This window comes from Stomoxys calcitrans, chromosome 5 (genome assembly GCF_963082655.1).
Source record: "Stomoxys calcitrans chromosome 5, idStoCalc2.1, whole genome shotgun sequence".
Classification (NCBI taxonomy): domain Eukaryota; kingdom Metazoa; phylum Arthropoda; class Insecta; order Diptera; family Muscidae; genus Stomoxys; species Stomoxys calcitrans.
In genome coordinates, this window is record NC_081556.1 from 157,756,448 (window position 1) to 157,782,478 (window position 26,031).

The 26,031-nt window shown below is 36.2% G+C and overlaps 1 protein-coding gene across 3 annotated transcripts in view; it reads right to left on the reverse strand.

The window, feature by feature from the left end:
• The window catches only part of LOC106088421 (solute carrier family 12 member 6), a 56,088-nt gene that overhangs the window by 7,359 nt on the left and 22,698 nt on the right, over nt 1-26,031 (reverse strand). For 2 of the 3 annotated variants that reach the window (XM_013253937.2, XM_013253936.2), the window contains exons 2-18: nt 24,631-24,825; nt 17,606-17,739; nt 15,514-15,596; nt 15,257-15,359; nt 15,061-15,166; nt 14,765-14,894; nt 8,756-8,874; nt 8,593-8,675; nt 8,383-8,518; nt 8,040-8,196; nt 5,556-5,815; nt 5,223-5,475; nt 4,799-5,161; nt 4,549-4,735; nt 4,247-4,462; nt 1,544-1,651; nt 826-858 (exon numbers count right to left, since the gene is read on the reverse strand). In XM_013253937.2, the coding sequence (XP_013109391.1) occupies nt 826-858; nt 1,544-1,651; nt 4,247-4,462; nt 4,549-4,735; nt 4,799-5,161; nt 5,223-5,475; nt 5,556-5,815; nt 8,040-8,196; nt 8,383-8,518; nt 8,593-8,675; nt 8,756-8,874; nt 14,765-14,894; nt 15,061-15,166; nt 15,257-15,359; nt 15,514-15,596; nt 17,606-17,739; nt 24,631-24,825 (2,666 nt within the window). The remainder of the gene's footprint in view (nt 1-825; nt 859-1,543; nt 1,652-4,246; nt 4,463-4,548; nt 4,736-4,798; nt 5,162-5,222; nt 5,476-5,555; nt 5,816-8,039; nt 8,197-8,382; nt 8,519-8,592; nt 8,676-8,755; nt 8,875-14,764; nt 14,895-15,060; nt 15,167-15,256; nt 15,360-15,513; nt 15,597-17,605; nt 17,740-24,630; nt 24,826-26,031) is intronic. The other variant, XM_013253938.2, reaches the window with a different exon arrangement.

Genomic DNA, 26,031 nt, shown 5'->3' on the forward strand with positions numbered 1-26,031 from the left:
GGGGTCTTAGACGCATATTTCGAGGTGTTACAAACAGAATGACGAAATTGGTATACCCCTATCCTTTGGTGGAGGGTATAAAAATGGCTATGGAAATTATTTAATCTAAATCATGGTCTAAAACTACATTTGTATGTAGTTTAAGTTTGCTTGACTATGTAAAGGTAGATTTTTTTTTGAAAAATATGTACATACTTCCTTATTTGATTTAATTGGGAGATAATTCTATGAAGTTGACTTTTTTTGGTCTATCAAGAGGTTTTAATTTGTTTTTGTTTTCTGACCCTTTTCCTTAAGCGACATTTGGATAACTCTTTGTATTAAAGCCGTAAACATTAAATGAGAACAGAAAGTTGCCATGGATGAGCCAAGTTACATTTTGTTACATATAGCAATGAGAAGCGACCATATCATCGATGTCATGTTGAATATGTAAAAGACATAATCAATGTGCCGAAAAGAACGAATATTTGTAATCACTCATCCAAAGAAACTTTAAAGGGAACAAGATTTCTGGTCCAAGTCCAAATGAATGAAATGATATTTTCTGATGTTGTGATTGTGTTGGTAGAAAAAAACAAACAAGTCGTACGACAAATGAGCGAATGATGAATATTTGTTTGAGGTGAAGACGAAGAAGTGTTTTCGAAAGTTGTATGCAGCTACACAATCACAAAACAAACGCAAAAGGAACGCAAAACAAACGCAAAAAAAACGCATTCATTTCCCTTGAATAGTATAAAACGAACACACTTAGAAGTATTGGTAGTATTTGTGGTAGTAGTAGTAACAAAGAGATGTAGAAGAGATTAGATTGTTTTTTACCAAAGGCATTTTGTCCTCCCCAGTGGTCGATTTCTGGTCCATGGCGTAAAAATTTTGAAGATTTGTTTGTTTTTGCGAAGTTTAGATTTAAGAGAACACATACATAATTTGTATTAATACCAACAAATAATTATACAGATACAGAAACGATAGTTATTTTAGGATGTACATGGTATGCATTATGAGCATGTAGGTGTGGGCGAGTGTGTGGTTGTGAGTGTGTACGAGACGAGTTATGTGTTAATAAAAATTAATCATAACTGAATGAAAGTACACCAATATAAGAAGTCTTTTTTTTCGATCCAATGAAATTTTTAAACTGAATAATAAAGAAAGAAGACATAAGGCACAAGATAACAACTCAAATCATGTTTTAAACCAAATGTAACCATGATACATGACGTTGATGATGCGAATAGTGTCCACCAAATGAGCAGTAAAGTCTTTGCATTGACATTTGACATTTATACAAAAAATGTATGATTATAGAAATGAATACCCATTTCACGAAATACGTATGTCAAATACACATAAATCTTATAAGTTATGCTACTTATTTCACTTATATGTCACATAAATCCGACTATTTTTATTTCTATCAACAGCCAATGAGATGAGCCTTCAGGACCCATTTCAGTGGCAAAGACTTTACTTTAATTTTGTCAATTTTCTCAAAAGAAAGTTTATATTCTTTTTTAGTTTTCATGGTTATACATACAACTTTAGTTTTTTCCGTGCGATTCAATCGCAATTCTCGCAACATTTGATTCCTTTGCTCCATCATTAATGTTCGTTCATAGGTATACGCTGAGATATCACTATTCATCTGAAACGAAGAAAATAAATAAATTATTAGAAAATTTACGTTTTATTATAAATTATTTTAACAGGTAGTCTGCAGATCGATAGTATGCTGCTGAAATCTCAAGAACATATACCAGAGACCACCATAGCGCTAAGGATAGCATGTCTGTCTATGATGCTGGAAGCCTGGGTTCCAATCCTAGCGAGAGCATCAGGTAAAGTTTGCAGCATTGGTTATCCCCTCTTAATGCTGACGACATTTGTGAGATACCTTGCCTTGTAAGAACTTCTCCCCAAAAGAGGTGTCGCACTGCGGCACGCCGTTCGGTTTTGGTTATAGAAAGGAGGTCTCTCATTATTGAGCTTAAACTTGTTTTGGACAGCACTCATTGATATGTGACAAGTTGTCCCTGTTCCTTAATGGTATGTTCATGGGCAAATTTGCAATTTGAAATCCCAAGACAATCTTTGAGTTCAGGTAAATTTTTCTTTGAACATTCCATTAAGAACAGGGGATACTTCTCTCATATCAATGAGTGCAGTACGGTAATCACCGCTGAAATAATTTTGTGATGTTTCCGCCGGGAGATACTAATTAAGACAATCGTTCAAGATAAGTTCGTTTTTGATTAAAGGCTGGTACTATGTACGTTTATCGCAGTTGAAAAAAAGATGAACATTCCACTAAGGAACAGGGGCTAACTAATGTTAAACTATAGCTTTATTAAAATTTTACCGCAAGTTCTCTGACGTCTATTCTTCATCATTCGAAAATTTTGTCTTGGACTAGGGGATAATATTTTTTGGAGAAGACAAGATTAGCTTAAGAACGCCATAAATTGAATACTATCGCGGCCCCTATGTATGAGAAGTGATTTAAATCCTCCAATTATGCAGACAGTGATCTCAATCTTTTGTGCACACCAGCTGAAAATAAATTTGGCGTGACCAATCCAATTTATCTTTAGTCTACCGATATAAAGGGTGATTTTTTAAGTGCTATAGGAACGTTCTTCAGAAAAAAAACACATAAAATTCAGAAAAATGCTTGAAATCTTTAATTGAATCGATAGATCGGTCCATATAGTTTAGTATTTGAAGATTATTTCATGCAAATGTTGACCGTGACCCAATTTTGGCATACTCTTTCCAATATTTTGGCCGGTATCTTACGAATAAATGCTTCAATTTTGTCTTCCCATGGGTCAATTGAAGCGGGCTTGTCTGTATAGACGTGAGCTTTAACATAGCCCCACCAAAAATAGACCAAAGGCATTAAATCGCACGATGTTGGTGGGCTATTGACCGGTCCAGAACGTGAAATAAAATGTTCACCGAACTCGCTTCTTAATAAGTCCGTGGTTACACGTGCTGTGTGGCATGTGGCACCGTCTTGTTGAAACATATCATGCAAGTCAAGCTCATGAATTTTGGACAAAAAATGTTAAATATCATCTCACGATAGCGCTCACCATTTACAGTTACGATGAAGAAGTACGGTCCAATGATGCAACCAGCCCATAAACCCTACCAAATTGTGGTTTTTTCTTGATGCACTGGTAGCCCATTGAGCCAAGTACGAAACGTGTGTGAGCTGTTTCAAGTCAGTGTTTGTTTTTATCACGTAGACAATCCGACAATCGACCACCATAAACTATGGTGTTGGAAGTCATAAAAGAAAATAATTTTACTACACTCAGCTACTCATGTAATTAAAACCGAGATATTGATTTAAAGGGTAGTTGTAACAGTTTATAAGCTGATTGCAAAACCTAAAAAAGTCTGCTGATAACAGCTAACACTGTGTGCTGACAGTTAGTAGTTAATTTTTCTGTTATACCAGCCGAGGCTTTCTTATACCATATGAAAACCCAATATGTCTATCACTGCTGCATCTATAGGAAATAGTGTCTGAGATGGTGCAAGGTTTTTATCTACTGACTCAAACTCAAAATGTGAAATTTCCGCCATATCAGTTGGAAAATATGTCTAAAACATAGATGGGTAACAACACTCAACCGCACACAAAATCCTATGTCCATGGGAATAGGAAAAAAGTATATTAGCACACGTACAGTGTAAGCAACTTCGTGTTACTTCGTTCGGTTGTCGCATTGTTGTTATTTTACATAGCTAGGTGAACATTCGGATTTGACTGCCTCTCATACAAACACAATTTATTATTTTCAACTGTGTTGGTGTGTAAAAAATGTATAAAATCTGAGATAAAAGGTGATTCGATAAAAAAAACGATTTAAGAAATTTAACAAACATTTCATTTCAAAGCGGTTTGGGAGAGAGCTTTTCTAAAAATTTGAATGGAAAAAATGTATTTTAGTCATTAATATGCAAAAGTTTATTCGGTTGTGCAACAGGAAATAATTTTTGAGAAAAAGATCAAAAAATTATCATCTAAATATTCACCCTAGTTGTAATTTCCCACTCCTAAACCAATATACGGGGGTATTGTAAACTTTATATACCAGCACGAAGACACAGCGAGCATATGTTATAAGAAATGAGTTGACATTTTCAAATGACAACAACTAGCCTTATGCATGACGTTATGTACAATCAAATATCCTTTTTTTCATTGAGTTATATGTAACTGACTTACCATTTCAACAACTTCAACTTCTGCCTCAATTCTCAAATGATAGAGGAACGTTTTCAAATCTTTTTTCATTTGTATGGAATTGTCCTCCATTTGGGCGACAGTGAAGATGCGTAATTTACAATTTCTCCATGTGCGATGTTGTTTCAATAAGAAAGGCAATAACATTAAAAGGCCACCATCATGAACGATCCACCATATGTCGATGTTGCCTCCAATCTAGAGTTTAACAAAAAAAAAAAAACAAAAGTAAAGTGAAATGAGAAAGTTTTTGAAGTTTAAGAGGTTCTTTGACCGAGGCTCACCTTGTGATTCGATTCGGGGAAAAAGTTTATACCCTTAGGCACCAACAAAGCCATGTGACAGGCAGCAACTGTGCGTACTGTTTGAATGAAAATCTTCCAGCTTTGCACACCCTCCTTTCGCCAACTGTAGGGCCAACCGACAATGACGGTATTGGGTTTCATGCCACCCAGGCCAATGGTTTGAACACTAAGCAGATAAATGAAAAGATAATGAATAGGGTTTGCATAGCATTGATCTATCTCAACTTACACTGAACTAACACCTTCACCAATTTCTCGGGCCACCAAAACATCACAAAAGCCTTTGACCTTTTCATCGTCCATGAGTTTGCGCAAGGATTGTTTTGCCTCGACAGCACGATTGCCGATTTTCGTATGGTCACCTTGTATCACAGACACACAGATGGTCAACCCCTTGCCGGCCTTCAATTGGGTGGCGAAGGCAAACATTTTACGATATTTGGGCATGAAATTGTCATTGAGTTTGGAGAGCACCAGAATCTGGGGACGCCAGTTTTTGGTGTGGGCAGGTCCTTCATCCAGACGAAGTAACGAGTATCTGGCAGCAGTGAGTGCCATACCACGAATACCATCTCCCCATTCCTTTTCGGCTCTGTAGAAAAAGGCAGACATAAGAATTGCATCTATCATTCACCGTTGTTTAGTAGACTCACCCTCGATATTCAATATATTTGTAAATCACAACGGCCATTCCCATGGCAATTAAGGCAAAGTACCAGGATGTCATGAACATAACGGAGATGCACAACGTAAGGCCAATGAGTGATAAAGACCAGTGATAAAATTTAAAACGTGGTCTCCAATTTGGTGTCCTCAAAAGGGTTTGCACAGCACAGGCCAAGTTTACGAAGCCGTAACACATAAGGAAAAACATGGACAATAAAGGCGCCAACAAGTCAACGTTACCTTTGTTTTGAAGGAGCAAGTAAAATTTATGTAAATGTTTTAAAAGTTACATAATAATGAAATATCCAATTTAAACTTACCCAGCAATATACCACACTGACAAATGCAGAGAGTCAAAAGCAATGCCCGAGTGGGTTCACCTCGCTTAGAGGATTTGGCGAATGGGGCCAAAAATGGTATAATTTCATCTCTGGCTATGGCCTGCAGCAGACGCGGCGCTCCCGTTAAACTTTGTAGACCAGCTCCAAGGGTGGATAAAAATGAGCCAATTAAAATTACCCATTGATTTGGCCAAGCAATGTTGGCTACAACCAGTTTTCCACCTATAGATTGACCGAATCTGTAAATGGAAAAAAGAAAGTTGTTCGTGTGGCATGAAGTATTGGTAATATATGGGAAAGGTTATATTAAGGAATTGACATATGAATGCCATTCACTGAAATTGTCACTGAAATTCACAGAAATTGTTCATTGATTATTAATGGGAGTCAAAAAGAAGAAGAAGCTCTAGAAGATTTTGAGCTACAGCTGAAATTTTGCCAAGAGAAGAATGTGGAGAAAAGGTGCAGCTTATCACTGTTGTTTGGAAGTAGCCACTGGTCGCGCTTGTTTGCTATTCTTAGTAGATCACTGAAGTAGCGATAGCTTAACTTTCTGATATTTTTCCAGTCAGGATGGGGGCATAATGACTTCGTTATTTCCTTTGAAAACTTGGAAATATTGGTCTAAGTCTGTCTATCTATACTGAACTGAATGTTTTGTTCTAACTTCAAAGGTTGATTTGAAAGATTGTTTATTTGTTTTTAGGAATTCATATGTTCAAGTCTGGTATTCTTAGTTTTGTGACAAAATTCTAAATGAAGGTTACGAAATTGACCTTGTAAAAAAAATTGTTTTCCTAAAACATAAAGAAACAGAATATACTTCGAACAGATAGCCTTTTAATATTTGTATTTAGAATTAATAATGCTAAGTAGAAAAGAGGCCACCGTAGCGCAGAGGCTAGCATGTCCGCCGATGACGCTGAACGCCCGGGGTTGAATCCTGGCGAGACCATCAGAAAAAATTTTCAGCGGTGCTGCCTTATAGACCGATCTCTCGATTAAAGGTTTTATGTTAGGCTTTACGACATCCGTGTCGTATATGGTTCAGATCGGTTTATTTTTGGATATAACTACTAAAAAGATTAATATTTGTTATACATAATTGAATAATGACTTGTATTTATTAGTATATGGCCCAAATCGAAATATATTTGGATATAGCTGCTATGGGGCATAACGTATGCATTTTTCACCGGATTTTTACGGAAGGTGGTTTACATGTATACCCGAGGTGTGGGTATCCAAAGTTCGGCCCGGCCGAACTTAACGCCTTTTTATATTCTCCACCATAGGATGGGGGTATACTAATTTCGTCATTCTGTTTGTAAAGTATATATATTCTTGTCTTCATGTCATTTTAAGTCGATCTAGCCATGTCCATCCGTCTGTCCGTCCGTCCGTCTGTCTGTCGAAAGAACACAAACTTTCGAAGGAGTAAAGCTAGCCGCTGAAATTTTGCATAAATACTTTTTATTAGTGTAGGTCGGTTTGGATTGTAAATGGGCCAAATCGGTTCTTGTTTTGATATAGCTGTCATATAAACCGATCTTGGGTCTTGACTTCTTGAGCCTCTAGAGGGCGCAATTCTCGTCCGATTTGACTGAACTTTTGTACGTGGTTTTTGGTTTCACTTCCAACAACTGTGTTTAGAATGGTTCAACTCGGTTAATAATCTCGTATAGTTGTCATATAAACCGATCTTGGATCTTGACTTCTTGAGCCAATAAATCGCGCAATTACCATCCGACTTGGCTGAAATATTGCATGAGGTGTTTTGTTATGACTTCCAACAACTGTGCTAAGTATGGCGCAAATTGGTACATAACCTGATATAGCTGACATATAAACTGATCTGGGATCTTGACTTCTTGATCCTCTAGAGGGCGCAATTCTCATCCGATTCTCTCATAGCCTTCTACATACGTGTCTAATATGGTCTGAATCGATCAATAGCTTGATGCAGCTCCCAAATAAATCTATCTCCCGATTTTGCTTCTTGAGCCCATACAAGGCGCAATTCTTATCTGAATGAACTGAAATATTACGTAAAGACTTGTACAATGTTCAGCATTCATTTATGGTCCGAATCGGACTATAACTTGATAAAGCTACAATAGCATAACAGTTCTTATTCAATATTCTTTGTATGCCTAAAAAGAAATACCGCGTATTGAACTCGGCATATGCGATACTTGGTGGAGGGTATATAGGATTCGGTCCGGCCGAACTTAGCACGCTCCTACTTGTTACATGATTTTTTTTTTTTTTTGGCTTAAATCACTACCAAAATTTTTTTTTTTTGGATTTCGAGGAGTGGCTTTAGGCAGAGTTGAAGATTTTTAAAACTAATAATGTCAAAACAGTTTTCACCACAGAAAACAATTGGAATTATTGACATTATATTGACTAACCAATTTGTATATACAACAATTTTATTTTCATTGGAAATGAATCACTTACTTGTCTCTAAGCAGTAGATTGTCCACGGTACCGGCAAACAACAACACACATGATAGGTAAACTGTGCTGGTGGTTAAAATAGCGCAGATTGTTCCAATTGGTATACTCTTCTGGGCATCAGCCAAATCACCTGATCTATTGGAGCCAGCCATAATACCTTGAAAACGAAACGAGATTTGAAGAAAATGGGGGAAGCACCAATTATAACCATATAACGCGAGCAGTAATTTCGCATAAAAATTCCGTTAATTAGGATAGTTAGTTTGCTCATAAAAATTAACAACCACTACACGATTCAAAAATGTAATAAAAGAGATCCAACGAATCATAAACAGACACTCACCTGTGACAGATGGGAAAAAGATGCCAATGAGTAGAGTGAATGAGGTGGTGATGTCTGCCATTACTTGATTGTATGTTGATGGTGCCATATTGTCAATGTCAGTTGCATTCTTGCCATACGCGATGAATTGTCCCAGCTGCAATGGAGAGAACACACGGACGAGTTTTAATACCAAGTAAGTTCGCTTTTGGCTAAAGTCGGTGTACTTACTTCCAAAAATGAGGGCATGATATTGTCGTAGAATACACCGCTGGATAAGCCTTTAATACCTTTTACCTTGGTCACATTGTTATCTGTATGGACATGAAGAAAGTTTTGTTATACACAGTGTGCATAGCTTATCCTCGCAGAAAACATTTTGTGGAAAACTTACTTAGATAATAATCATCGCATTTGCCATCTGGACAGAATAAATCGGAGAGTACTGTGTCTTCTTTTGTGCAATTATCGATGTGTATATCTTTGAGTAAACGTTTTCCGAGTACGCACATGCTACATAGAAGTAATGATGTTAAATAAACGATTTTAATTAAATGAACCTTTGAAAGTCGTATTAGAAGAATGGCAATCGATATACACATGAGAAATACAGAATATGGCAATGTGAATATGTTCTATTTTTTGGTTTAAACCATCATTTGCTTTAAATTAACAATAGAAATCACACTTAAACATTTTTGTCCCAAATTTGAGCGAAATATTAACAAAGGTATTCACAAATCTTAATGTAGGTTTCAAAAAGGGTTAATTAGACAGAATTCCTTGATAGAACTTTCAACTAAACCTATTTTAAGGCTTTATTAAGTTTTGTGAATACGGCCGTAAAAACTTGGTTTGGAGACCCCCAATTTTCTAAAGAAAAAGTAGGTTTACTTGACAGTTCTATCAAGGAAATCTGTCAAGTAAAACTTCTTTATTGCTGCATTAAGTGTTTTGAACATAGGCATTAGACTATTAGCTTTTTATACCCTCCACCATAGGATGGGGGTATATCAATTTCTTCATTCTGTTAGTAACTCCTCGAAATATTCGTCTAAGATCCCATAAAGTCTATATATTCTTGATCGTCATGGTATGATCAATTAAGTCGATCTAGCCATGTCCTTCGGTCTGTCCGTTTGTCTGTCTAAAGTACGCTAACTTTCGAAGGAGTAAAGCTATCCGCTTGAAATTTGGCACAACTACTTCTTAGTAGTGTAGATCGGTTGCGATTGTAAATGGTATATCGGTCCATGTTTTGATATAGCTTCCATATAAACCGGTCTTGGATCTTGACCGATTTGGCTAACATTTTGCATGAGTTGTTTTATTATGACTTCCAACAACTGTGCTGAAGACGGTTAAAATCGGTTTATAACCTGATATAGTTGTCATAAAAGCCTATCTGGGGTCTTGACTTCTTGAGCGTCTAGAGGGCGCAATTCCTATCCGATTTAGCTGAAATTTCGCACGACATGTTAAGTTATGACTTCCCACAACAGTGCTAAGCATGCTTTTAATCGGTGCATAACCTGATATAGCTGCCATATAAACCTATCTTGAATCTTGACTTCTTGAGCCACTAGAGGGCGCAATTCTTATCCGATTTGGCTGAAATTTTGCATGAGGTATTTTGTTATGACTTCTAACAACTGTGTCTAATATGGTTCAAATCGATCCATTACCTGATATAGATGCCATTTGAACCAATCTGGGATCTTGAGCCTCCAGAGGGCATATTTATTATCCGAACATTTGTACAACGTCTTCTCCCATGACCTTCAACATACGTGTCAAATATGGTCCGAATCGGTCTATAGCCTGATACAGCTCCCATATAAGTCGATCTCTCTATTTTACTTCTTGAGCCCCTAAAGGGCGCAATTCTTTCTCGAATTGGCTGAAATTCACAAACGTCGTTGTAAGGCAGTTTTACAACAACAACAAGAGGCCATTATCGAATATTGGGGATATTTATCTCATAACAATAATAAGGAAGCCCTTTACAGCCGAGTCCAAACGGCATGCCGTAAGGAATCATTACTTAGTAGAGAAATTTTAAATGGCTGAATAATATCGGCAACATTAGTGAGATGGTAGTTTAGGTGAAAGTGGCAATCTATTTGAATTTTGAAATATATAAAAAGATTGCCACTTTCAAGTGGTGGGAGACATCTCGAAACTAGGTGTCAGAGATTTTAGAATGAGCGCAGAAGATCGAGGCGCTGTCATAGCCAATTAAAGTAAAGTCAAGTAAGCGTGGAGGTTTACATATCCACCTATAACGCTGAACGCCTGTGTTCGCAACATGGCGAGAGCATCAGAAAAAATTTGCATCGGTGGCTATCTCCAAGATCTCTTTTATAGGAATGTGGATAGACATTTGTGGGGTACTATGCCATGTAAAAACTTCCCGCCTTTTTTATAAACAGTTATATTGGTATATTCAAACTTCAAAATTCATTATATAGTTGCCTGCAAAAAAATGTATGTCTACGATCAAATCATGAACTGTATTCTCATGTCTATATTTTATACGATGATGATGTTTATAATGATGATATTTATAACTATTATGTATGGGAAATTCAATATTCTTCTGTTCGAGTATGTATTTCATGTATTCATATTGTTGTAGGGATTTATGGTATTGTATTCTCGTCCTTTGTACCTGCTGAGTAGAAAAAGGATTAAGCACATAGTCATGCTCTTATGAAATTCATTAAATCGTTACAATCAACAACTTTCTTCTGCTACTCTGTGTAAATAATAATACAATGGGAAGCACTAGGAAATAAAGCAATGGCATACATTTGTGATACAATTAAAAAAAATGTATAAATAATAACTCTATTTGTGAGGCTTAGGCAAAATATTGTGAGCAATTTCAAGCGTACCAAGTAACAAATTTCTAAACGAAAACAAAGTTTTTATTCATTTCATTATCAATTTAAGTGAGGTATAAACTATTTAGTGGCGTTTTCAATAATAAAAAAAGGTAACTGAAAAATTTATAATACCAGCATTTAGGAAAAAATTTAATCGTGCTTGATTTTTGTTTTTTTTTTTATTAAAAATTGTTTTTTTTTTTTTGTACAAAATTATTGTTTCAATAGCTAACTAGCGAGTGCATTATCATATGATTAACGTTGACTATCTGACCGCACTGTTTTCGGTTTCGTGGTCTCTTGCATTTCGGAACCCAATCAATAGTAAACATATGTTAACAATATTAGCTAGTAGATATTATGGTTGCAGAAAATGTTACCAATAAGTTAACTGTTTCTGATTAGCCATTTGAAATGCACATCTTGATTTTAAAAGAGACCTCCATTATACTTTTGTGTTTTCATTCTCTGGTGAAATATATTCCTGGTATCTAAGAAATGCCACTAAACATGACGAGGATGCTGCCGATCTTGACAAAACTTTTATTCGGATCAAAATGTATTTTTTGTTAACCTATTACATTTGTTAAACAAATTGATAGTAGGCCCTGATCAATATAAGCTTAAAACCACATTTCTGGCCAATGTATAAAAAACCACGAAATTTACATTGGGACTCTGGTAATCTTTGGGACCTTTAACCTTTGGGACCTTTAACCTTTGTTTTTTTGTATTCGTTAAGAGCATTTACAATTATCCTCGTGATGCCGTTTAATGAAGGGTCGAAATTGTTATAGAAGTACTAATACATTACATACAATTTACATTATTTTATAAGGCCTAACTGCCCTATATAAAATAATCATCCATATTGCTCACATATGTAATTTATTAAAACTCTTTGTTCTACTAACTCCAAAATGATACATGGGGTGCTGAGTTTGTATTGAAGCTACATTCATATCATCTTCTGAACTATGTATAGTATGGTATATTCATTTACAGGTATTGGCAGTTGCCCAACAACAAAATATTGAGTGCACTCTCTGTCAAAATCAGTCATTAGTGCAACTCTGATTTTGAGTACGTAACTAGTTTTTGTTGTTTGTGTGGGTTATGGTTCTTAACTATAATACACAAACACAAACAAAACTTGTTGACAGAAGTACACAATTTTACTCAGCTGTATATGGTACACTACCTGGTAATTATATCATGTTATATGGTTAGAAGGCCACCGTAGCGCAGAGGTTACCATGTCCGCCTATGACGCTGAACCCCTGGGTTCGAATCCTGGTGAGACCATCAAAAGTGCTGGCAACATTTGTGAGATACTATGCCATGTAAAACTTCTCTTCAAAGAGGTGTCGCACTGCGGCACGCCGTTCGGAGGAGGCCCCTTATCATTGAGCTGAAACTTGAATCGAACTGCACTCATTGATATGTGAGAAGTTTGTCCCTGTTCCTTAGTGGAATCTTCATGGCAAAATTTGCAATTTGGAAAATGGATGTCATGAGGGCTAATACTGTTGCGAGGGGTTTCACTATTCCAAACAGAGCACTATCGGCAAACAGAGTCGATATTGACTTAATTGGAACGAATTTCCAAATTTCCTAAATTTCTGATAAGAAATGCATCTCTTTTTGGGACATTGGTATATCTGGCAACTAAATACGGATAGTTTTTTATGGCCTCAAGATCCTACCCATCGGTGGTGAATATAGAAAATATAAAGCTTATTATTGTTTATACAGCATTTGATATGCTTTAATCGGCTTTGGTAGGATTTTTTTTTTAAATTATGTTTGGAAATAATTTTTTTGGAGTGGCATTACTGGTGCCATGAAACGAGCAAATAATAGGTGCATGAAACAAGGAAATTAACTCGACTTTCTGACAACAAATGTTCAAATCATTGAGGTAAGTTTATCTGTCTTTGCAGCCTAATATATGATATTCTGTATTGGGTAAAAGAAGAAGAAGAAAAGCCACCCGCCGGCAGAAACTTTTCACGTTGCACAATGGGAGAAAATTGAAAAAAAAAAGTCGAAAATATGCCGTGTGAGAACGGCTAGAGATATCTCTTTGAAATTTGAAATGGTTAAAGCTGAAAGAATGGTTAAAGGCCCTCGGTGGTCCGGGCGCCTTTCGGCCGGCCCCTAAAATTGCTCGCCTCGTTATTTCGAAAAATTGTTCAGGCTGCCAAATCTTCATTTATGGTCTGATTTTCAATTTTTTTACTGGATAGTGCTTCTAAGAGAAAAGAACGAATAAACATATCGAAGTAATTCTTTTTGAATATTCCAGATAGAAGTGTCCTTAAAAAACTAAAAATAAATTATGCCCGAATTTTTTTACAAAAATCCCCAAAATGCAACGATATAAAAGAGATATCTCTACCCGTTCTCACACGGCATATTTTTTACCTTCACATGTGTTAGGTACCAAAGCAATTCCAAAAGAAGCTCAAATAGTAGTCAAAAAAATAACAATTTATGCGAAAAGCCGTCATGTTGTTTAGTTTTTTTTTTTTATTGGAGCTCTCAACAGTAAACGATCTCAGTGAATTTGTAAATATGGAAAAAATACAATACTTTTATTTGAAAGGTCACAGTCCAACCTATATAAAAACAAAGCTACATTCTACTTTGGAGTAGTGTGGGACTTCCTTTACAACCATAAAATAATGGTTTGCTGAGTTTTAACGGTATCGAAGCTTAAAAAACGTGTATCGAGCTAAAAGGAAATTTTGTTGAGAAATAAAGACAGTGTTTTCCAAAAATTTTTGTCTTTACTCTGTAAGGTCGGCTTATTTTGGGACAGCCCTCGCAACTACTGGAAAATTGTAAAATTTCAAACGTATTGTCTTTTTGTGTTTCTCAATCTCTTTTCCATTCTCTCCTTAAGGATATACCATTAGCATAATCTTATTTGCGGTGTTGTCCTTAATAGCAAAAATATTGATCATTGTAATCCTCCATCGCGGATGCCTTACTTGCGTACACACATCAAACCTTTGAGGCATCAAAGGTTATTAATATCCCAACAACACAATGGATAAGCCGATCCCTATGTTTATGTGTAGCTACATTGCTGTCTTCTTTACATATCCCCTCCCCCCCCAACCAAGCATAACTATTGAGTTGTGATGGCTACTACCATCACTATTTATGATGGCTGATGGATGATAACTCTACCTGCCGCCTACCCCTTTGGAATTTTATTCCATTGACCAGAAATGTGAAGGCTGCTGTTGTTATTTTTGGTACAAAGGTTAATATCTGATTGAGGGTTAATTAAAATGTGTGTACGTATGTCCGTCCATTCGTGTGAATGGGGCTGTGTAGGTTCGCAAAGATGTCAGAGTGTATGTCTTGTTTGTAAGAGTGTGTGAGTTGTCGAACAGGATGTGTATTGTTTGTGTCCCTCTTAAAATACATTTTGTGTCTGTTTTGTGGGTTTTTGGCAGTGGGGTGGTAGGGAGTGGGTTGGTGGCGGGTTGGCTTATACTTACTAAAGCTTTTCATTGCCATTTATGTTATCGAATATGCCAACATAGACGGCTATTATTGAGAAAATAACACAGGCCAAGGCCACGGCAGCGAATTTATTAACAAATCTTACACCCAGGAAGACAATTAAACCTATAGAGAATAAGTTCGAGAGATGGATGAAATGGGGGTAAATTCCAAATAGAATCAGTGAAACCATTTATCAAAAGATTAAAGCGTGTGCATCAAAACTGGCACGAATGCTTATAGCATTGTTTTTCTTTGTTGTTGTTGTTTTTTTTTTTGTTTTTTAATTTACCCATGAAACACAGCAGCCCCGTGCCATATACCCTAAAGTTATTGTACATGGCATCGGCATCCTTTGTGAAGTCACCAAATATCGAGGCCCATGGAGCCATGTACGTCTGTGGAAAATAGAATTGAAAATGTCACATACGAAATATCTTCCACTGACCTGGGTTCTAGGGGTTATTTGGCGGAGATGATTTACTTACCAGCACAATTTCAACTGCGCCCACTATGTACATGGCTGCCGCTAAGGTAGTACCCGTATAAAAAAGCATTCCCACAGCACCGCCAAACTCGGGCCCAAGTGATCTGAAAGGAGAAGTTATGTTAAAGAAGCAATGCCGCACCGTTCTTTTGTGTTTTCTCAGGGTTTGAAATGGAATTTAGTCTGGTATTTTTTTGAAGCCCCCCATTATGCCATCCTCGTATACTACAACAACAAAAACAACAGAAACCGACTTACCTTGATATCATGAAATAACTGCCTCCCGCCGGCACCACGCCATTTGTTGCAATAGCAGACATTGAAATCGCCGTTAACATGGTCTGAAAATAAATAAAAGGTATTCTTGTATTCTATTTTTTCAATTTACGTCAGGAGACAAAGCTGTTATTAATTACAGAAATATTGTTTTTATTGTCTTCTAAGGCTGCCATAAAATAAGTGTTTTTATCATTAAAGACTCTATGGGGGCCAAATTTGTGATAAAAACAAAATTTATTTCATTGTGAAATCGATTCAAAGGACCTTGGCTGGGCTCGATGAATAACAAAACAAGACGCAAGGTAATGACTTATGACAAATCGAAAAGGCTCTTATGGTACTTAAAATAAAATGTTCTTGTATTGTATTATACGATGTTCTATTATTCGATGAGACTTCAAAAAATGGTGAGTTAATTTAAACAAATTTACAAAGTGAGAAATACACTTTGAAAAGCTTTTGTGATTTTCTGGAGGGACCATTTTAGTGAATATCAGATTTGCACCGTTTGGTGGAATGTTCCTCAACGTCACTTGAGCACAATTTTTGTACCAGCTTCGTAATTTAAGGTAGAGTTATCAGTTCGATTTTTGAAAACCCGTTTTTCCATTTTTTTGAGCTCAATATACTAATCGGTTTCATGAAAATGACCATATCTCGGGTTTTTGATAAATCGGATTCCTTACTTATGTTTTTTTTCTAAACATATTTTGTGGTAATGACGACAAATTTTTTCTTTTGAAAATATTTTCTTGGGCTTTGACCTTTAAAAGAAGACTAACAAAATTTATGGAAATTCTACCCTTAGGCGAAATATTATAAAGAATTTTTAATTACATTTTGTCTATAGAAAATTTAATTAAAATTTGTTCTTCGCACAATTTTAAACGAAATTTTGTCTTAAAATATTTTATTAATTTTTTTCGACTGAGAAGATTTCAAACAAGTTTGCCTTTTGAATTAATTTGTATAAGAAAAATTACATAAACATTTTTTATTTATCAAGTTTATTAAATTTAACAATTTTTGTTTGTTTCTCTTTCGAGACGAGCTCAATGATCGGACATGCAAATGGAAAAGGAATGCCAAAGATAGCAACACACACCAACCACCATGGGACGCGTTTCGTCTTTGGTTAGAAGACTTTTAAACCATATTAGGTGTGAAGGCTTCAAGTGCCGTGCGTTGGTATGTTGTATTTGAATCGTATTAATAGCGAAAACGCATCTATGAATTACCACATTAACCACACTCGACAACCCTGCTTATTAGCTGTACTTTTCCCAATGCATGTTTTTTGTGTAATGACAGACATACTTTCGGTGACAAATTACACTTTTTTCGTTCTACACATGACTTTGTTCATCTATTAGATGTTGTATTGATGGCTTCAAACGCTAATGCAAGGTTCGAATCCTGGCCGGGCTCTGCCGAATTTTTAATTTTTCAAATTTTTTTGCCTGTTAGGGCGAGTACATTTTTTTTGAAACATTTCATTAAAATTTCATTTAATTTTTGACTTTGTAGATAATTTTATTGAAATTTTGTATTTACAAAAAAAATCATTCAAAATTTCGTCTTCCCTGAAAAATTGTCTTCTTTACATGTTTTCTCCGCTAAGATGCTAAGAGAAAGTAGCTGAGAGAAAGTATATGCTGGTGGACTTTTGACTTCATCTATAGGTTTATTTAAAAAATTTAATAGGGGTTTACTTTTATAAAGAAAAAAACCGGTTTACCCTCATAAACTTAAACCAGATTTTGTTTAACTCTCTTTTTTCGAAAGGTTCGAAAATCGAAAAAAGCCGGTTTATTGATCTTAAAACTAGGGTGATTTCTTTCGTTCAAAACGATGTACATGAAACCGATAAACAAACATTTATAGATATAAACAGCAACAATCCGATTTTTATATATATGAGACAACAGTTGATTTCGACATATCTTATATTCTCTCACATCTTTTTTTTAGGACATTTTCCTCTTAACTATTGATACAAAATAAATGTTGAAATTGGTTCTAATAATTCTTAAAAATAGCGATTCTATAAAAATGCTAGTATGATACTTACCACACAACAACAAGTCAGAACAATAAGAAAGCCACATACTGCACCAGCAGTTCCGACAACCCATGTTAAACGAATGAATAGAATAACGCCGAAAATGTTTTGAATACAGGGTAAGAAAACACCAATCAGGGTACCTGTTTAGAATAAAAAACAAAAATAATAAAATTACATTTCATTAAAAAATACATTTATTCGGATGATGTTCCAGAACTGAGCACCACTTTCTAAAGATTGCAGTTTTGGCTTAAGTATTAAAATTTTTTTATTTACATACAAAACTGACAACAAGCACAGCTTTATTTGTTGTATGAAGAACTAAAAACGCATTATGTTTTGCTGTGTCCAAATTCACCCAGCAAAAACTCTCATTACCAAATAACCAGAAAGGTAAGCTCATTCAAAAACTAATAACTACTTATTTTTACGCATCGTTTACAATTACTTGACATGACGATTTCCTATTATATTATCTATTATTTGAATAAGACACTATTTGCTCCTTTCAATATTAGGTAATACAAAAGCAAACTTTTATTCGATTTCACCAAAGATGGCTATGCTTTTGTGTTTGTTTGACATTTTCTGTTTATAGACACAATATACTAACACATGGGAGTGATTTTAGTAGTTTTGTGGCACAGAGTGTACATCTTGCCCTCAGTTTCTTTTTATCAATACCAAGATTTTAATAATGATTTGTTTTCTGTTATTACAAATAAGTGCTTATTCTTGAGGTTCATCGAATGTTGTATGTAATGACTTTTGTACTACCGGTAACACAGATGGTATTCCTGTTGATAACTCGTTATATTTTAGCAGCTAGTAAATCTAAGGATAATGAGTTATCCATTATTTTACATGTCAAAAATAATGACGTGTACTTATCAAGTTTTTGCTGGGCTGATGCCCGCCACCCTGGATATGTTTATTACTCAATTTATTACTTGCTTTTTTAGACTTTTTTTTATTTTTATACCCTCCTCCATAGGATGGGGTATACTAATTTCGTCATTCCGTTTGTAACACCTCGAAATATGCATCTAAGACCCCATTAAGTATATATATTCTTGATGGTCATGACATTTTAAGTCGATCTAGCCATGTCCGTCCTTCTGTCCCTTCGTCTGTCGCGCACGCTAACTTTCTTGGGTCTTGACTTCTAGAGCTTGTAGAGGGAGAAATTCTTATCCGATTTGGCTGAAATTTTGCATGAAGTGTTCTGGTGTGACTCCCAACAACTGTGCCAAGTAAAGTCTAAATCAGTCCATAACCTGATATAGCCGCCATATAAACCGATCTCCCGATTAGACTTCTTGAGCCTCTAGAGGGCGTATTTCCTATCGGATTTGGCTGAAATTTTGTGTGACGTGTTTCGTTATGACTTTTCACAACTGCGCTAAGTATAGTTGAAATCGGTTGATAACCTGAAATAGCTGCTATATAAACCGATCTTGGGTCTTGACTTCTAGAGCTTCTAGAGGGCGCAATTCTTATCCGATTTGGCTGAAATTTTGCATGAGGTGTTTTATTTTGCAACATTTTCCAACAACTTTGTCAAGTATGGTCTAAATCAGTCCATATCCAGATATAGCCGCCATATAAACCGATCTCCCGATTAGTCTTCATGGGCTTCTAGAGGGCGCAATTCTTATCCAATATGGTTGAAATTTTGCATATGTCGTTTTGGTATGACTTCCAACAACTGGTCCAAGAATGGTCTAAATCGGTATATAGCCTGATATAGCTGCCATATAAATCGACTTCCCAGTTTGACTTTTTGAACCTTTGGAGGGCGCAATTATTACTCGATTTGCTTGAAATTTTGGAGGTGGTGTTTTTCTATGACTGGTGTTTTTCTATTTGAAAGCGTTAATTAAAGAGCTTGTTTCTATTTTTGTTATTTAACAATACCTTTAAAGTTGAAATTTGATAACTGTAAATTGTTATTTGATGTAATTATACCCTACACCACTACTGTGGTACAGGGTATTATAACTTAGTGCATTTGTTTGTAACACCCAGAAGGAAGAGAGATAGACCCATTGATAAGTATACCGACCGACTCAGAATCACTTTCTGATTGGATTTAGCTATGCCCTGCCTGTCTGTCTGTCTATCTGTCCGTCTGTCCATGTTAATTTGTATACAAAGTACAGGTTGCAGTTTTCATCCGATCGTCTTAAAATTTGGTACAGTCATGTTTTTCGGCCTAGAGACGAAGTCTATTGCAATTGAAAAAAATCGGTTCAGATTTGGATATAGCTCCCATATATATGTTCGTCCGATTTGCAGTAAAATTGTCATTTGTTAACCGAGTCTCTCGAAATTTGGCAGGAGGGATTTTCTTATGACTCTCGACATTACTGGTGAATTTCATAGAAATCGGCCCTGATTCAGATATAGCTGTCATATCGCCTGATTATCATACCAACAGCCACAGCAAGCGCATTGTTTGAACAATCTTGCCAAAACTTTGCACAAAGCTTTCCTTGTCGACTATCACATTGTCTGAGTAGTTTGCTCGAAATTTGGTTCAGAATTAGACATAGCTCTCATATATATGTTTGTCAGATTTGTTGGTAATTTGCAATTATATTGTCATTTATCAAACGTAGTTATTACAGTTTGAACATATCTGCTCGAAATTCGATACGAATTGTTTAATAACCCATGGGAAAACATACGCCGACGTCCATCAAAATTGGTTCAGAATTGAATTTAGCTACCCTATTGCTTCGAAAATATTCGCATGCACACGTAGCGGATGAAATAAAAACGTCCGATAACTATGCACTAATGGGTTAAGTCTCAATGCGTTTGCAAAATTTCATCAAATCGGACCTCATTTAGATATAGATCCCATGTATATTTTCCTCAAAATCGGATTAGATTTAGATAAAGAGTCAATGCTATATCTCTTATTGAGTCTTATATTTATTATAAGATTGAATATATAAATAAATAACTTTCATCCGAGATGGCCTTTTAATGCTGTAGTGGGCAAAATTTCGGTCATATCTTCACAAAATTTAGCATGAGTTGTTTTATTTGACGTCCCAATATGTGTGTAAAATTTCATCAAAGTCTGTATAGACTCACATATAGTTCCCATAAAAATCTTTAAGGCGTTTTACGTTTTTAAGCGTGCATTAGACACAATTTAGTTCCTTTCGTAACAACATTTTGCAAGGTTCTATTCGATATTATAATAGGAATACAAGAATTAAGTGTAGGGCTACGCCCGACTTTTACCTAAATCTAAGACGATCTAGCCATGTCCGTCCGTATGTCCGATCTGTCTGCTGCAGTCATTAAAAAATAGAGATATTGAGCTGAAACTTTTCCCAGATTCTTTGTTTTGTCCATAAGCAGATTAAGATCGAAGATAGGCTATATCGGCCTATAACTTGATATAGCCCCCATATAGACCCATCCGCCGATTTGGGGTCTTAGGCCCATAAAAGCCACATTTATTATCCGATTTTGCTGAAATTTGGGACAGTGAGTTGTATTGGGCCCTTCGACATCCTTCTTCAATTTGGCTCGGATCGGTCCAGTTATGGATATAGCTGCCATATAGACCGATCTCTCGATTTAAGATTTTGAGCCCATAAAAGGCGCATTTATTGTCCGATGTCGCCGAAATTTGGGACCGTGAGTTGTGTTAGGACCGTCGACATCTTTCTTCAATTTGGCCTAGATCGGTTCAGATTTGAATATAGCTGCCATATAGACCGATCTCTCGATTTAGGGTCTTGCGCCCAAAAAAGGCGCATTTATTGTCTGATTTTGCCAAAATTTGGAACAGTGAGTTGTGTTTGGCCCTTCGACATCCTTCTTCAATTTGGCCCAGATCGGTCCAGATTTGGATATAGCTGCCATATAGATCGATCTCTCGATTTAAGGTCTTTCGCCCATAAAAGGTGCATTTATTGTTCGATTTTGCCAAAATTTGGGACAGTGAGTTGTGTTTGGCCCTTCGACATCCTTCTTCAATTTGGCTCGGATCGGTCTAGATATGGATAAAGCTGCCATATAGACCGATCTCTCGATTTATGGTTTTGAGCCCATAAAAGGTTCATTTATTGTCCGATATCGCCGAAATTTGGGACAATGAGTTAAGTGAAGCCCCTCGACATATTTCTGCAATTTCGCCTAGATTGATCAATTGACCGATCTCTCGATTTAAGATTTTGAGCCCGTAAAAGGCGCATTTATTGTCCGTTGTCGCCGAAATTTGGGACAATGAGTTAAGTGAAGCCCCTCGACATATTTCTGCAATTTGGCCTAGATTGATCAAGATTTGCATATAGCTGACATATAGGCCGATATCTCGTTTTAAAGTCTTGGCCCCATAAAATGTGCATTTATGATCCGATTTCACTGTAATTTGCAACAGTGACTTATATTAGGCTTTTCGGCGTCAGTGTCGTATATGGTTCAGACCGATTTATTTTTAGATATAGCTACTAAACTTATCATTATTTTGTTATACAAAATTGAACTATGAATTGTATTTGGTTCAAATCGAAACATATTTTGATGTAGCTGCTACGGGGCATAAAATATGCATTTTTCTATGGATTTTGACGAAAGGTGGTTTACATATATACCCGAGGTGGTGGGTATCCAAAGTTCGGCCGGGCCGAACTTAACGCCTTTTTACTTGTTGCTGCCTAGTTCGAAGTAGAGAAGTGCTACACTTGTGAGGGGATGACCACCGCCAAGTTGGCCTCCGTTTGTAAAAACTCGAAAAATGTTTTGGCAATTGAACATATAATGCTATCACATTAAATTTTGCATAGATTTTTCGTGCCGATAAAGGTAGTGGGGATGGCAAATAGGTCATATCGGTTAATATTTATATCTATATAGTTTATCTAGCACAATCCTCCGTCTTGGCTTGAAACCCATTAACAATTTTTGACATTGTTATTGTATTTTCTTACTTCTGTTAGTCATATGTATAAATTATGTATGAATTATGGAACTGGGGAAAAGCTCATGTGATTGAAAAGGTTGATATAAGATCGTAAACCTTAAAGATATAAAAGTTTCTTCTAATGTTAACATCACGTTCTCGTTAGTCTTCAGTTTGTTTCAATCACATTGTTTCCTAATTTTCCACTATTCACCTAAAAATGCGTAAAACAATAACGTTTGCAAAATTGTAGAGTAGAGTGATGAGCTGGTAAAAAAAATCCCCCGGGCTAAAAGGCCATTTGTAGATTGCAATAAAACGTTTAACACATTCCGTATGAATGTTATTGACTTGGTACGCCACTACTAAATTAATAAAAAATATTTTTAAATTAAATCCATCCCATATGCAGAACGAAGCTGTAAAAACTAATTAACAACTTTGATTTTTTAATTAAATCCAGTTCATCCAGCCACCCTCACTTCTCTTATTTGTTGTTGTTGTTTTTATACCCTCCACCATAAGATGGGGGGTATACTAATTTCGTCATTCTGTTTGTAACTACTCGAAATATTCGTCTGAGACCCCATAAAGTATATATATTCTTGATCGTCGTGAAATTTTATGTCGATCTAGCCATGTCCGTCCGTCCGTCCGTCCGTCCGTCCGTCCGTCCGTCCGTCCGTCCGTCCGTCTGTCTGTCGAAAGCACGCTAACTTCCGAAGGAGTAAAGCTAGGCGCTTGAAATTTTGCACAAATACTTCTTATTAGTGTAGGTCGGTTGGTATTGTAAATGGGTCATATCGGTCCATATTTTGATATAGCTGCCATATAAACCGATCTTGGGTCTTGACTTCTTGAGCCTCTAGAGTGCGCAATTCTTATCCGATTTTGATGAAATTTTGCACGACGTGTTTTGTTATGACATCCAACAACTGTGATAAGTATGGTTCAAATCGGTCCATAACCTGATATAGCTGCCATATAAACCGATCTTGGGTCTTGACTTCTTGAGCATCTAGAGTGCGCAATTCTTATCCGATTTTGATGAAATTTTGCACGACGTGTTTTGTTATGAGATCCAACAACTGTGCCAAGTATGGTTGAAATCGGTCCATAACCTGATACAGCTGCCATATAAACCGATCTTGGGTCTTGACTTCTTGAGCCTCTAGAGTGCGCAATTCTTATCCGATTGGAATGAAATTTTGCACGACGTGTTTTGTTATGATATCCAACAACTGTGCCATGTATGGTTCAAATCGGTCCATAACCTGATATAGCTGTCATATAAACCGATCTTGGGTCTTGACTTCTTGAGCCTCTAGAGGGCGCAATTCTTATCCAATTTGAATGAGTGTTGGCACGTAGTATTTTGTTATGATATCCAACAACTGTGCCAAGTATGGTTCAAATCGGTTCATAACCTGATATAGCTGCCATATAAACCGATCTGGGATCTTGACTTCTTGAGCCTCTAGAGGTCGCAATTATTATCCGATTTGCCTGAAATTTTGTACGACGGATTCTCTCATGACCATTAACATACGTGTTTATTATGGTCTGAATCGGTTTATAGCCTGATATAGCTCCCATATAAATCGATCTCTCTATTTTACTTCTTGAGCCCACAAAGGGCGCAATTCTTATTCGAATTGGCTGACATTTTACACAGGTCTCCAACATATAATTTAATTGTGGTCCAAACCGGATCATATCTTGATATCGCTCTAATAGCAGAGCAAATCTTCTCTTTTATCCTTTTTTTGCCTAAGAAGAGATGCCGGGAAAAGAACTCGACATATGCGATCCATGGTGGAGGGTATATAAGATTCGGCCCGGCCGAACTTAGCACGCTTTTACTTGTTTTTTTATTGGGAGTAATAAAATTTATTCACACCCATTGACAGCGACAGCGCCTCTATGTGGGTGCGTGGGGGGTCACATGAAAACGGCTTGACGTCGTTCCTCCATTCAGATGTGTGGACGAGTAGATGGGACATTCGAGACACTTCATCACGAGATAGTGGATTCATGTGATTTATTGGTTTTGGGGGCTGGTGGTGGTCGTGATGGTGGGGTTATACATATGACATTGACTTACCCATGCGCGCCGAAGGCGCTGGCGCTTTAGCATCTGGATCGGTGGCAGCAGGTATGGTGTTTTCATAATTGGCAAGTGAAGATATAAATGTCGATATATGCGGCCTTGTTTCCAAGTCATCATCGTATAAATATAAGTTGGGTTCTTTATTTGGTTTTTCGTTGTTTTCTTCTACGGTTTCAACACCACATTTTTCTAAAATGACAGAAGAAGAAAGTAACACATTTAGTAAATGTTATATAATATTTAAAGAAGAATTTATATATATAGAATGGTTAGAATTGTAAGGCGTATTGGTGTATTTAAAGAATTTTATTATTTTTAAGTTACAATTTTAGAGTTTACTAAGCAGCGTAAAGCTTAAGGATAAACTGCAGATTAAGATTATCATCATAACCCTATAGATAATAAAAACACACCAGCCTAAATTGCATTGTGGTTGTAAATGTAAATTAAAGATACGACAAGTAAAAGACATCCACAATGTATCGCATTTGACAAGTTCTTTGAATGACTTTTTTCAAATAATTAGATCCGTTTATATACGAGCTATATGAAGTCATGGTCCTATATTGATCGCATTTATCAAGGCTGTAACAAATCATAACAAAATTCTACGTTAAAAATTTCAGTCAAATCGGATAACACATGCCCTTTAGAGGCTCAAGAAATCAAATCGGAAGATCGATTTATTTCGAGCTATATCAGGATGTGGTCCGACTTGAACCATACTTAGCACTTTTGTTGAATGTTATAATATTCGTTAAAATAGGAAAAAAAAAACACATTCACTATCCCAATCGACACACAGTGCGATAGAATAAAAAAAAAATGGTTAAAAAATCTGCCATTTGGGAACTGGTATGTAGGGCTCTTTCAAGGCCTTAAGTTTGTGACCTCGGCATTTCGAAAAAATGTTTGGGCTGCCAAATCTTTATTTGTGGTTCGATTTCCAATTTTTTGCTGGATAATGCCCAAACAAACCTACCAAAAAGTACGAATGGGGTCAAAAATATCTTTTCTGGTTTCGGGGTTATTAGAATTAAAATTTTTTTCAACGAGTTTTATTTCAACGGGTAGAGCTATCTCTAATGGCAGATTATTTACTCTTTTTTTCGATTCTATCCAAATGTGTGACGGATGTGAATTTAAAGTTGTTCTAGCCGAGACATGAACCAGCAAATTGGTAAAATTTAAAACAAAAATTTAAAATTAATATAACTCAGGGAATTTTGGGCGGATTTTGGAAAATTTGGTAACCAATGAAAGTAAAAACTTGGAAGAATACGTTACAGTTCGTTTCATTTTTATATCCTCCACCATAGGATGGGGGTATATTAATTTTCTCCGTTTGCAATATTCGTCTAAGACGCCATAAAGTATATATATATATATATATAT